General features: G+C 39.0%; 1 protein-coding gene across 1 annotated transcript in view; it reads right to left on the minus strand.

Moving 5' to 3' along the window:
• Nucleotides 1-10,347: 10,347 nt before the first annotated feature.
• Nucleotides 10,348-13,723, minus strand: part of als2b (alsin Rho guanine nucleotide exchange factor ALS2 b) — a 43,008-nt gene continuing 39,632 nt past the window's right edge. Inside the window, exons 32-35 of the mRNA XM_062997758.1 lie at nucleotides 12,608-12,669; nucleotides 12,360-12,509; nucleotides 10,673-10,769; nucleotides 10,348-10,574 (exon numbers count right to left, since the gene is read on the minus strand). Coding sequence (XP_062853828.1) covers nucleotides 10,536-10,574; nucleotides 10,673-10,769; nucleotides 12,360-12,509; nucleotides 12,608-12,669 — 348 coding nt within the window. The 3' untranslated portion in view covers nucleotides 10,348-10,535. The remainder of the gene's footprint in view (nucleotides 10,575-10,672; nucleotides 10,770-12,359; nucleotides 12,510-12,607; nucleotides 12,670-13,723) is intronic.

The raw sequence follows: 13,723 nt of genomic DNA on the forward strand, positions 1-13,723 counted from the left end.
AAAGACAAAAAAATTGTCAAAGGCATAGAAACAATGTATCCAGCAGTGGCGATCTCTCTAAGACTGCAAGGGAAGCTCAGCTTCCCCTAAAATGTCAAAAATTAAATGGTCAAATATGTACAGTTGTGTTAACATTTCATTGACTACAAATGCGTTAGAACACGTTCATCTCGAAGACGAGTTCGTTCAGAATCAGCTACTTATCACAAATCGACTGACTGATTTTGTTAACTCCTGCAGCGTCAATGCATTTGCCCGTAGAAGCTGAGCGTCTATTCACTTCAACGGGACTGCATGGAAAAGTTTTTTTTTCATTGCTTTGAAATTCGCCAGTCATTGGATAAATGCCACAATTTTGTCCCGTCCCCGGACGCTGAGCGTCTCTGGGGGTGAATGGAGCTGTGGGCGGGTCTGGACGCGGAGCTTCTGCAAGATGATTGGAGGATCAGTCGAAAGGCTAAATCCCGTTTTGATTGACAGCTATTTTGAGATCTACTCGTCACTTAATCACTGGGAGCTTCAGTCCCATCGTGGATTTTGCGAGTGAAGTCGAAAGACAAACTGCAACCCATTTCTTGGTATTTGCTTGGTGAAATTACTTGACCATTTCCATTGTTCATTGTGTAAATAAAACACACTCATAGTATTTGTTTCAGGACACTGGTCAAGTCCAATAGGATCACAGGCCATTTTCTTGAAAAGGAACGGAGGGCAGAATTTATGTATAAATAAATTGACAAATTTTATGATGTAAGCCGACAATGAGCTTCCCCTCTTTGGAAGACCAGCAGCCGCCACTGGTATCCAGGAAGTCACAAAGATTTAACAAAATTATTTTGAGAACTGCAAAGTCATGAGCTGAACCCAATAGAGTTGTCATGACAAAACCTTCACAATGCTAGCAGTGAAACCTAGCAATGTTGATATAATTCCTCCACAGTGATGTGAAAGATATCAAAAAATGAGAGTGTTTAGTTTGCAGGCATTGCAGCTACAGTTGGTGCAATCCTTACATTTATGGCAGTTAGACACTGTTTATCCAAAGCGACTTACAATTTTGACTGAATATAATGCAAGCAATTGAGGGTTAAGGGCCTTGCCCAATAGTAGCAGTTTGAAGGTGGTGGGGCTTGAATTAACAACCATCCAATTACTAAGCTAGTACCCAAACCACTGAACCATAGAACTACCACTGAAGTTATTGAATTAACTGTGTTAAATTAATTTAACTGGTTAACTTTGTTTAATTAGTTGTCCCTAGGACAAAGCGGAAATGGAAGGGAGATGTGCGTTTTCCGTGTATGCACTCAAGGTGTGGTATACCCTGCCCTTGGATATTAGACTTGCTGGGTCAAAGGAGATGGGTTAACAAAATATTTTTATACCTTAGACTTTGAGAATGGACTTTGAGAGCTGGTGTTTCCTGTTTTATCGTTTATTAGATAAAGCTGCACGGTTTGTATGGTTTATGTCTGTTTTATTCCACCCATGGATGTAGCTGTGTTGTTTTTATGGTTTTATGTGTATTTTGTGTTTTATTTTTGTTTTATCTTTTTTATTCATATTTCATCTAATCTAACTAAGAAGCACTTTGTAGCCTGTCTTAGAAAAGTGCTATATAAATAAATGTTTACATACTTACTTAGTAATTAATTTGACAAAGAGTTTTAATAAACTTGCAGGTCCCATAAGCAGTTTATTTAATAAGGTCCAATTGGTCTCAAGTTTATGTACACTTATTTGTCATTTTATTAGACTGTTGGTCTGTAACAGAACAGCCTTCATGTTCTCTGACATCAATGAGTCTTGGCCACCCAACAACCTGTAACCTTTTTCTTTCTATACCTGCTGCATTTCACACATGTACTACGAGTAGCTGCCATCAGTTTAACATTTGATTTATCACTGGCTGTGACATAGGGATGTGGTGTTAATATTTTGGCTCATCGGTGTATGTAGAAGCTGTACACCCAAAATAGCCAGTAAAAATTTGTAAATTGAAAAGTAATGAACCCTTTTAAAAATTTCTGTTATATCATATTTGTTACAATTATTTATTTCTAATCATTAACGAAAATATGATATTGCATTAAAGGTAACTTGAGTAAAATTCATGGTTCAACAACCATTAATTCACCTTTTACCCTATCACCTAAAACGTATAGCTTTATTTAATTTAATGTCTTAACATAATTGTAAAGCCCACTTTGATTTGCAGAACTTCTTTAAATCAGACACAATGCAAGTTGTTTTTAGCAAGACATGGTCTCGCCACAGCATCTCTATTTAGTTCCACTCAGGACTTTGACTATGTCACTCTGAAACTTTAATTAAGACGTTTGTTTGTTTGTTTATTAGGATTTTAACGTCATGTTTAACACTTTGGTTACATTCATGACAGGAACGGTAGTTACTCATTACACAAGGTTCATCAGTTCACAAGTTTATATCAAACACAGTCATGGACAATTTAGTGTCTCCAATTCACCTAACTTGCAGGTCTTTGGACAGTGGGAGGAAACCGGAGCATCCGGAGGAAACCCACACGGACACTGGGAGAACATGCAAACTCCACACAGAAAGGACCCGGACCGCCCCACCTGGGGATAGACCTTCTTGCTGTGAGGCGACAGTGCTACCCACTTAGCCACTATGCTGCCCTAATTAAGATGTGAATTTCCTTTTGTATTTTGAATCATTGTGCTGCTGAATCACCCAATTACACCTCAGCTTCAGCTTACAAAAAATGATCTTACGTTCTTAAGCAGTTTCTTATCAAGATTGGAATTTATCATTCCTTCAATAACCACAAGTCGACCAGCTCTTTTGGAACTTTGTTATTGCTTGACTTTAATGGTAAGATCATTTGCATGTTTATATTTTGTAGGTCAGTAGCACAACACTATGCTATATAAGATTTATTCAGCAATTTCATGTTATATTCATATAATAGTACTCACTTAAAATACACAAACTTTAACTCTAATGCTTTTTACTTGAATAGATAAACAATAATGTGTAGATTTTGAAAACTATAATGTACAGTCCTTTTATTCATAAAGGACACTTAAAAAATACCATACCAGTATGGTCAACAAGCACAAAGCTCTTTAGATAGCAAACCAATATCACTCACCTTTTTCCTCTGTGTTTTCTCTTCACTCAGCTTAGAACAACAGAGTAAACAGTATAATTCCCATTTGTATTTCAATGCTTGAAGTGGGCTTGGATTGGATATATATACCAGTATAGATGCAATGTGGCACTATGGTGTTGTACTATAGGTTAGCAGAGTTATACTGGGACAGGGAACTGTAATCCCTCTCTATCCTTCTTAATCCCACACAAACATAATGAGTGACACAGAGGGGGCGGGGATTAGGACTGCTCTAAACTATTTTCTACAAGAACACATTGGCTAAATGTTTAAACATTCTAATACTGTAGCTTTTGACACAATATATGTTCTGAATAATGAAACTGTTCCTATGACAATTCGGCACAATTTTGCATAATCATCAAATAAACATTATAAAATAAAAATACTACTTTTGACCAGTCAGAAAACCATTTATTATGCTGTATATACAAAAAGAGAGATTAGATTATAAGTGAGCAGGAAGCTAAGCACTAGCTTGACAGACTAAAATGTAGTTGTTCCTCTACGGGGCTGTATGGTAGCTCAGTGGACAGGACTGTCACCTCACAGCAAGAAGGTCCTAGGTTTGATCCCCAGGTGCAGCAGTCCAGGTCCAGCTCTGGTTTTCTCCCACAGTTCAAAGACATGCAAGTGATGTGAATTGGGAATACAAAATTGTCCATGACTGTGTATTTTATATATATATATACGTATATACAGTGTATCACAAAAGTGAGTACACCCCTCACATTTCTGCAAATATTTCATTATATCTTTTCATGGGACAACACTATAGACATGAAACTTCGATATAACTTAGAGTAGTCAGTGTACAGCTTGTATAGCAGTGTAGATTTACTGTCTTCTGAAAATAACTCAACACACAGCCATTAATGTCTAAATAGCTGGCAACATAAGTGAGTACACCCCACAGTGAACATGTCCAAATTGTGCCCAAATGTGTCGTTGTCCCTCCCTGGTGTCATGTGTCAAGGTCCCAGGTGTAAATGGGGAGCAGGGCTGTTAAATTTGGTGTTTTGGGTACAATTCTCTCATACTGGCCACTGGATATTCAACATGGCACCTCATGGCAAAGAACTCTCTGAGGATGTGAGAAATAGAATTGTTGCTCTCCACAAAGATGGCCTGGGCTATAAGAACACCCTGAAACACCCTGAAACTGAGCTACAGCACGGTGGCCAAGGTCATACAGCGGTTTTCCAGGACAGGTTCCACTCGGAACAGGCTTCGCCAGGGTCGACCAAAGAAGTTGAGTCCACGTGTTCGGCGTCATATCCAGAGGTTGGCTTTAAAAAATAGACACATGAGTGCTGCCAGCATTGCTGCAGAGGTTGAAGACGTGGGAGGTCAGCCTGTCAGTGCTCAGACCATACGCCGCACACTGCATCAACTCGGTCTGCATGGTCGTCATCCCAGAAGGAAGCTGACGCACAAGAAAGCCCGCAAACAGTTTGCTGAAGACAAGCAGTCCAAGAACATGGATTACTGGAATGCCCTGTGGTCTGACGAGACCAAGATAAACTTGTTTGGCTCAGATGGTGTCCAGCATGTGTGGCGGCGCCCTGGTGAGAAGTACCAAGACAACTGTATCTTGCCTACAGTCAAGCATGGTGGTGGTAGCATCATGGTCTTGGGCTGCATGAGTGTTGCTGGCACTGGGGAGCTGCAGTTCATTGAGGGAAACATGAATTCCAACATGTACTGTGACATTCTGAAACAGAGCATGATCCCCTCCCTTCGAAAACTGGGCCTCATGGCAGTTTTCCAACAGGATAACGACCCCAAACACAACCTCCAAGATGACAACTGCCTTGCTGAGGAAGCTGAAGGTAAAGGTGATGGACTAAACCTAATTGAGCACCTGTGGCGCATCCTCAAGTGGAAGGTGGAGGAGTTCAAGGTGTCTAACATCCACCAGCTCCGTGATGTCATCATGGAGGAGTGGAAGAGGATTCCAGTAGCAACCTGTGCAGCTCTGGTGAATTCCATGCCCAGGAGGGTTAAGGCAGTGCTGGATAATAATGGTGGTCACACAAAATATTGACACTTTGGGCACAATTTGGACATGTTCACTGTGGGGTGTACTCACTTATGTTGCCAGCTATTTAGACATTAATGGCTGTGTGTTGAGTTATTTTCAGAAGACAGTAAATCTACACTGCTATACAAGTTGTACACTGACTACTCTAAGTTATATCCAAGTTTTATTTCTATAGTGTTGTCCCATGAAAAGATATAATAAAATATTTGCAGAAATGTGAGGGGTGTACTCACTTTTGTGATACACTGTATATATATATATATATATATATATACACTGCCTGGCCAAAAAAAAAGGTCACACACTCTAATATTTGGTTGGACCACCTTTAGCCTTGATTACAGCACGCATTCACTGTGGCATCGTTTCCACAAGCTTCTGCAATGCCACATCATTTATTTCTGTCCAGAGTTGCATAAATTTTTCCCCAAGATCTTGTATTGATGATGGGAGATTTGGACCACTGCGCAAAGTCTTCTCCAGCACATCCCAAAGATTCTCAGTGGGGTTCAGGTCTGGTGGCCAGTCCATGTGTGAAAATGATGTCTCGTGCTCCCTGAACCACTCTTTCACAATTTGACCCCTGATGAATCCTGGCATTGTCATCTTGGAATATGCCCGTGCCATCAGGGAGGAAAAAATCCATTGATGGAATAACCTGGTCGTTCAGTATATTCAGGTAGTCAGCTGACCTCATTCTTTGAGCACATAACGTTGCTGAACCTAGACCTGACCAACTGCAGCAACCCCAGATCATAGCACTGCCCCCACAGGCTTGTACGGTAGGCACTAGGCATGATGGGTGCATCACTTCAGCTGCCTCTCTTCTTACCCTGATGCGCCCATCACTCTGGAACAGGGTAAATCTGGACTCATCAGACCACATGACCTTCTTCCATTGCTCCAGAGTCCAATCTTTATGCTTCCTAGCAAATTGAAGCCGTTTTTCCCGGTTAGCCTCACTGACAATTGGTTTTCTTAAGGCTACACAAGGGATTGGGACTAAACAGCTGAGTTCCCTTCACATTGTGCATGTGGAAATACTCTTAGTCACTATTAAACATTTCCCTGAGTTCTACTGGAGTTTTTCTACCATTTGATTTCCCCAAACGTTTAAGTGATTGCCGATCACAATCATTCAAGATTTTTTTCCGACCGCATTCCTTCCTCGAAGATGATGTTTCCCCACTCTCCTTCCACTTTTTAATAATGCGTTGGACAGTTCTTAACTTGATTTTAGTAGTTTCAGCAATCTCCTTAGATGTTTTCTCTGCTTGATGCATGCCAATAATTTGACCCTTCTGAAACAGATTAACATCTTTTCCATGACCACAGGATGTGTCTTTCGACATGGTTGTTTAACAAATGAGAAGCTACTCACTGCATCAGTAAGGGTTAAATAACTTGTTGCCAGCTGAAACATAATCACCCATGCAGTAATTATCCAATGGGAGGCTCTTACCTATTTGCTTAGTTAAATCCAGGTGGTGACCTTTTTTTTGGCCAGGCAGTGTATATTAGCTAACAACTTCCTGAACTGTTGTTTTTACCTCATTGGAAGGGCAGTCCAAGTTTTAATTAAGGGGGTCAGACCCCCCAATCCCCTCTTTTAATTCGAACCATGGCCTTGCTGTGACTGTTGAAGATTGTTTTGTTTGTTGGTTCATGTACATTGTTTTATTATTCAATACACACACAAAAACCATCGTATTGTAAGTGTCAGGACAGTCAGGATGACTAGGTTAGACTTGACAACAGATAAAATAAAGAGTTAAAGAATTATATGCAAGATTTACCATCAGCCACTTTATTGCCATTTATAAGTACTGAGACAGTTTTGTACAGTAAGAAGCAGTTGGATACACCTTCACTTCTATTTGAAAGACAATATTTACACAGCTGAACATAGGTCAAAGAGAGCAAAATTGAACTGGAAGTATAAATAACGACTGAAATCGAGTGTGTGAGACACCAAAAATTTAAGTAACAGTCACAGGAAATCAATCATCAGTTACTCACCGCTAACACTGTTAATCATTCTCATGCTCAATTATTTACACATATTGAACACCTGAAATCTCATCACTAAGCACAATGAGTGCTAGCGGCTCATATCAATTATTAATAAATATAACAAGGATTGATGTTATTATCTGAACGTTCAATATTTAAAGATAAGGAGTCATGTGTGGCTCCTTCCCAATAGCATTACTTTTTTCTCTTTAAAACCTTTATTAAAAACAAATAAGCAAAAAAATACATTCACAAACTAAGAAAAAATGGAATCAGTGACATGACTGCATCTTTATACTACAGTGTGAGGATCGTGATATGCATAAAGTGCATAATATATTAGTAAAACATTCTATAGGAATAAGTTCTTTTCCTGCTTAATAAAGGTGCAGTGATGTAACTGGTCCAGTTTTCTCTATCTTTGTTTTTTTTTTTTTTAAACTAATTATAATACCAATACTGCTACATAATCCTCAAGTATCAGCCAAAAGGTTTAACACTAATATCAAATACCAAGTTTTTCTCCTATATCATCCTTATATTCACTCATAAACCCTGATAACTTCACAATTCTTTATAGTAATGTGTGTTACAGATAAAATATGCAAGGCTTGAATAAATGAAATGCACTGTTTGGATGACTTTACATCACTGCTAAATAAATTATAGCTTTTTTCATAGCAATAAATATTAATCATCAATTAATATCAAATAAATCAGATGTGAGTCATGTATCAACTGGCTATTTCAAAGTAAAATACTGTCCTGTTACTGATGGTGACCATGAATTACATCCAACCTCTAGGGGGCAATACAGAGTTATCCTCTCTAGCATGATTAGCCTATAAGCTAGTTGGTTGGTTGGTTGTGATTGGCAATTACTTGAAAATTAAGAATGTCTAGCTCTTGCCGCTCAGGTGGCGCAGTGCACAAGCTAGCGCAGTGCACAAGCTAGCACACAAGAGCTGACATTTCGAACTTGTCGGTTTGGCTGGGCTGGGCGGCTATATGAACAACGATTGATTTGTTGTTCATACAGGGCGGGAAGCCGGATAGGGACCTCATAATTGATGCAATTACGACATCTGCTGGCTGGTTGGTGGCGCCGGCACAGAGTCGAGGGATAATGTGGATAGGGTGTGGCTCTCATTACACAAAGCTGATCCACATATGAACTCGCCTCGTGCAGGTGAAAAGATGCAGTCGGCTACTGCACACGTGTCGGAGGGGCCGTGTGACAGTCTCGCTCTCCTCAATCAGAAGTAGGGCTCAGCATCAGTAGACAGGAAATGCTAAGCAATCGGGTAATTGGATACAACTAGATTGAGAGGAAAACTGGGAAAAATGCAAAAAAAAAAAAAAAAAAAAAAAATGAATGTCTAGCTCTCTGATAAAACAACTTCTACTGAAGAACTAAAGTGTGTGTGTGTGTGTGTGAAAATATATAGTATGGTATTGGCAAGTCATTTTGCTGATACCAGAACCCTACTGGCACAACACAAAGCTCTGGTAGTACATAACATTCCATACTATTAAAAATAGCACAATGTAACTTCAGTTTAAGTAACTTTAATTCAAGTTGACTGGTTGATAATCAAGATTAGATCATCAACATTGCCTGGATTATCACTGCAACTAGATTTTCTAAAACATAAAACTAAAAATAAATAAAACAGTTTAAAACATCAATCACAACTGTTTAGAACATGAAGTTCTGTACAAAGTATTGCTGAAAGCAGCACTAACAAACACTCACACGTAAAAGAGACGCAGTTATCACATTGAACATACTTGGCACCTGAGAGCCAAACCACAAATAATATAAACATACTTATGTGCTTAGTTCAAATCAGCTCCAGACTTCTGTTATAGCATTACATTATGGTACAAAGAATAAACCCAAAAGATTTTAAAATTTAACTTGAATAAACTGCAGTCAAAAATCATTATGCACTGTTACAAAGCTCCTTCAATAGAGAACTGTGTGTTGATTGATGAGGCGTTCAAGTAGAGATGCACCAATCTGATAGTTGAGGGCAAATTGTGACCACTGTCTGCACTATTGCATCTAACATTGGCAACTAATGTACTAAAGCTGTAGATTATTACACAGCATGTCTGAACCACCTACGATTGTGCTCTTGTTGAGGCTGTAAAATTGTAAAAACAGCAAACCATTGACTATTTTAAAAAAGACAACTTAAGTTAGTAAATTAAGTCACTGGAATAAAGACAGTGGTCTCGTATGCACAATACATTCATGCTGTTTCATATCTTAATGCAACCATAAATGAATAAATATATTAATCTCTTATTTATATTGGGGGGAAATAGTATTGGCTGAACCTGAACTAGTACTGGCTTGGATTTTTTCCGATCCAACCAGTGGCAGTACTACATGTGTTAAATGTGTGATTTAAAATATCTGGACACAGAATTTGTCCTAAAGCCCACCCTGACATGTATAACTTCATAACAGTAGCACGAACAGTCATCTTTGTTACTGTAATAATGTAAGGATTGGATCAATTCCTGACTGAGTCTGCTGATCTTCTAATACTGACATCATCTTAGTAAGCAAGTTGGCAGATTCTTACCAGGTTTTGGTGCCTAGTTAGAGGAGAAATTTCGGGTGTGATGGTGATAGGTTTGACAACAGTTTAAATCCTGTGTTTACATACATGTTTGATCAACTTCACCAAGGATTGGTAACCAAGTCAAACCCAATATGATATTGATCCAGCATCAGATGCATCTAATTTGAATATTCAACATGAAATAAATCTGTAATGGTAATTTGACATCTATTATGAGATGTGCTATTAAAATAAGCCTGTTATTTAATTGAATTTGTATCGGCTATTACTATTATTATTACTATTATTATGATACCACTATTGTTCAAGTGCATTCACTGAGCAAACCTTCACTTGTTGCAGAGCTGTACTGCTGGCAGATATTAAATTTAACAATGCATTAAAGCATCATGAGTCCTGAACATTTTTCTCTTCATTGTACCATTGCACAGGACTTCAGCTGTGAATTTACACACCCGATCTTTCACAGTAATAAAGGAACATATAAATAACAAAAGAAGAGACGGCAGTGAGAAACCTTGTCTGAAAACAGGGTGTGGAAATGTACAATCTATTAGAATTTCTGTAATATAAATAAAACCGTTGGATCTGTGCTGTGCAGACAGAGAGGATGAGGAACCTGGACAGGTTTTCCCATCATTCAGTCAGTTGATTATCCAGTTCAGCCTCTTGCACAGCTGTACTTACAGTCTGAAGGTGGTGGCTGGTGTGAATATTCAGATCCTCATGTGATCTTCTCATGCTGAATCTGATAGTAACATGCCTGATAGGGAAAGCAAGAGTTTCAAACAGTGTGAGCAGAAGATGTAATCATGTGTATGCACATTTATCAGTTGGTGTAGGAACATTTCAGTACAGTACCTTAAGTGTGGTGAACATGATGTCGTGCTCGCCATGTTGCACACAAGGGTCCATGAGATCCTCTATCAGACTGACCTCTGAGCCCAGGTTTCTAATCCTTGGAGGACAAAGACAACATCAATATCATTTTTGCGCTGTATACACCTGGTGTAGTGCTTTAAATCAATTCTTGAATGTATTGCTAAAACAGCACTATGAACACAAACTGTATGAATACAAACTGAACAAATGGTCAGATGAATGTGTACAATCTACCTACAAGAGCTAATAGAAAAAAAGCTTCACTTATTTATTATTTTGTTCCTGCATTTCCCCCCTTTTTATCCTGACTTAAGCGTATCCAATTACCTAATTGTATTACGATTCTTCTCTACTGATGCTGATCCCCATCCTGGTTGAGGAGAGCCGAAACTGACACACGCCCCCCTTTCCGACACGTGTGCAGTAGCCGACTGCATCTTTTCACCTGCACGAGGCGAGTTCATATGCGGATCAGCTTTGTGTACAGAGAGCCACACCATGATCACCGCATCATCCCTTGTCTCAATAGCCACCGGAGGTCGTAATTGCATCACCCTGTGTGAACAACAGCCAATTGTTGTTTGTGTAGGCACCCAGCCTGCCGGATACGATGAGTTCAAAATGTCAGCTCTGATGTGCTAGAGCGTTTTACCTCTGCGCCACCTAAACACCCCCAAAAAAGCTTCTAAGCTCCTTTCAGTATGCAGGTTTTCATCCAAGAGTTTTTAACAAAAAGTGTTTCAAGATTGACGCCCTGTCCAGCATATTCCTGCCTTGCGTCTTGTGTTTACTGGTTGAACCAGACCTGCCAAAACCCATTTGGTTGATGGGGGAAAAAAATCTGCATGCAAATTTGATGAAGTAAACCTTGTGACAGTTAAAGTAAAAAGAATAACATTTTATTAAAGATTTGACTGGATTAAGATGCTGGCAACATAATTCGCACCGTTCTTTTTCTATTGATTGAATTGGTGCAGGGCGGCAAGGTGGCTCGGTGGGTAGCACTGTCGCCTCACAACAAGATCCTTTCTGTGCAGAGTTTACATGTTCTCCCCGTGTCTCCGTGGGTTTCCTCCGGGAGCTCCGGTTTCCGCCCACAGTCCAAAAACATGCAGTCAAGTTAATTGGAGATACTGAATTGCCCTATAGGTGAATGGGTGTGTGTATGTGAGCCTGCCCTGCAATGGACTGGCACCCCGTCCAGGGTGTTACTGTGTGCCTTGCGCCTATTGAAAAGCTGGGATAGGCTCCAGCAAGCGACCCTAACTGGATAAGCAATTAAGAAAGTGAGGGAGTGACTGAGTGAATTGGTGCAAACTTGTGGCCAAAAACATGTGGACACTAACCTAATTATTGTGTTTACCAGTTGCTAACAGTATGAAATAAATAATAATAAATTGCATAGTTTTGACAACCTGCAAAAAGTCCTGACCTCAACCTCATCTGAGGTCAACTTTGGGATGAATTGGAATGCCTTATGGTGTAGCTGTTAATAAAGGTTTACTGAGTACATTAAAACTGATTTATTGACTGATTTAAGACTGAGTATTGTGTTCATTTAAAATCCAAGCCAGAGAGTTACTGATGGATGACAGTAGTTTACAGGACTGGGATAGTGGTCAAGCATTTCACTCTTCTTAAATGTATCCAGTGTTGTATAGCATACCGAGCACGCAGCACCACGTAGAGAAAAACAGGAAACAGATCATCCATGGACCACAGAAAGTCCTGTTTCAGCAAGGACAGCACCTCCTGAGTTATCTCCTCAAAGGTCAGCTGGATGACCTGCAGCTTGTCTGAGGGGGTGAATGTCGTGCTGGAGACGCAAAATTGCAAACCATATAAATACATAGAAATTAAACTCAATTAAGCAAAGACAAATTCCACTATAGCTTATAATGCACTGTTACTAACCTGATCTGCTGTAGTGCCTCGACTGCTGAAGCAAAACAAGCATCTTTAGTGCTGGATAGAACCTAGAGAACACACATATACAATATATGAACATTTTACCTAACCGAATTGTTAAAAAATGTTAAAACAGTTTATTCCAAGGATGGTTATTATTTTATTTATTATTTATTAGGATTTTAACGTCATGTTTTACACTTTGGTTACATTCATGACAGAAATGGTAGTTACTCGTTACACAAGATTTATCAGTTCACAAGTTTAATGTCAAACACAGTCATGGACAATTTTGTATCTTCAATTCACCTCACTTGCATGTCTTTGGGCTATGGGAGAAAACTGGAGCTCCCATATGGATATATATATATTCTGAATATGGATATATATATATATTCTGGAAATAATCTGGAAACATGAAGGAAACATTTACAAAAAAGTGGATTATATCCCTAATGGAACAACACACGAATATAGATTTGGTCTGAATTTGAAGAAGAGAAGCTCAGGTAAGCAGTTGTTATGATTTTATGCTGCTTTATGTTTACCATGCACTTTCATTTTGCAATGATTGCAAAGCATTATCAAATATTAAACTTTTTCAGGACTTTTATTTGAAGTAAATGGCAGTGGCCTGCCATTGTACTCTGTCAAGTTTACATCATATTGTATCGCATCGTATATCGCTACTGCTCAAAAGCATATTGAGATATGAGTTTTTTTGTTATATCGCCCAGCCCTACTCATACACCTCGGGGTAGATTCTATTCAAATATTCAGCAATTGGGGAAACAACAGCTCTCACTGTGGTTCAGTGGAGTCCTAGAATCCTACCCATGGCTTTGTAACCCTTTCAACTATTTTCTTAGCGCTTCTTTAAATTCATGGCAAGTGAATTCATTCAAAGTTAACTACTTAACTGAGAAGGTTCAAAACGTGTTAATTATCCAAACTGGCTTACTAAGTAAATTTGAGTTGAGTGAGTAACCATGGGGAAACTTTTTTTTACAAGGGTTACATGCATACTGGGTTACTTTGATCCTCATATAATAAAATAAAATAAGAAAGAAAGAAAAAAAAACAGAAGCAATAAAAATGGTAGTAAAAACCTTGTAATCATGT

This window comes from Trichomycterus rosablanca, chromosome 6 (assembly GCF_030014385.1).
Source record: "Trichomycterus rosablanca isolate fTriRos1 chromosome 6, fTriRos1.hap1, whole genome shotgun sequence".
Classification (NCBI taxonomy): Eukaryota; Metazoa; Chordata; class Actinopteri; order Siluriformes; family Trichomycteridae; genus Trichomycterus; species Trichomycterus rosablanca.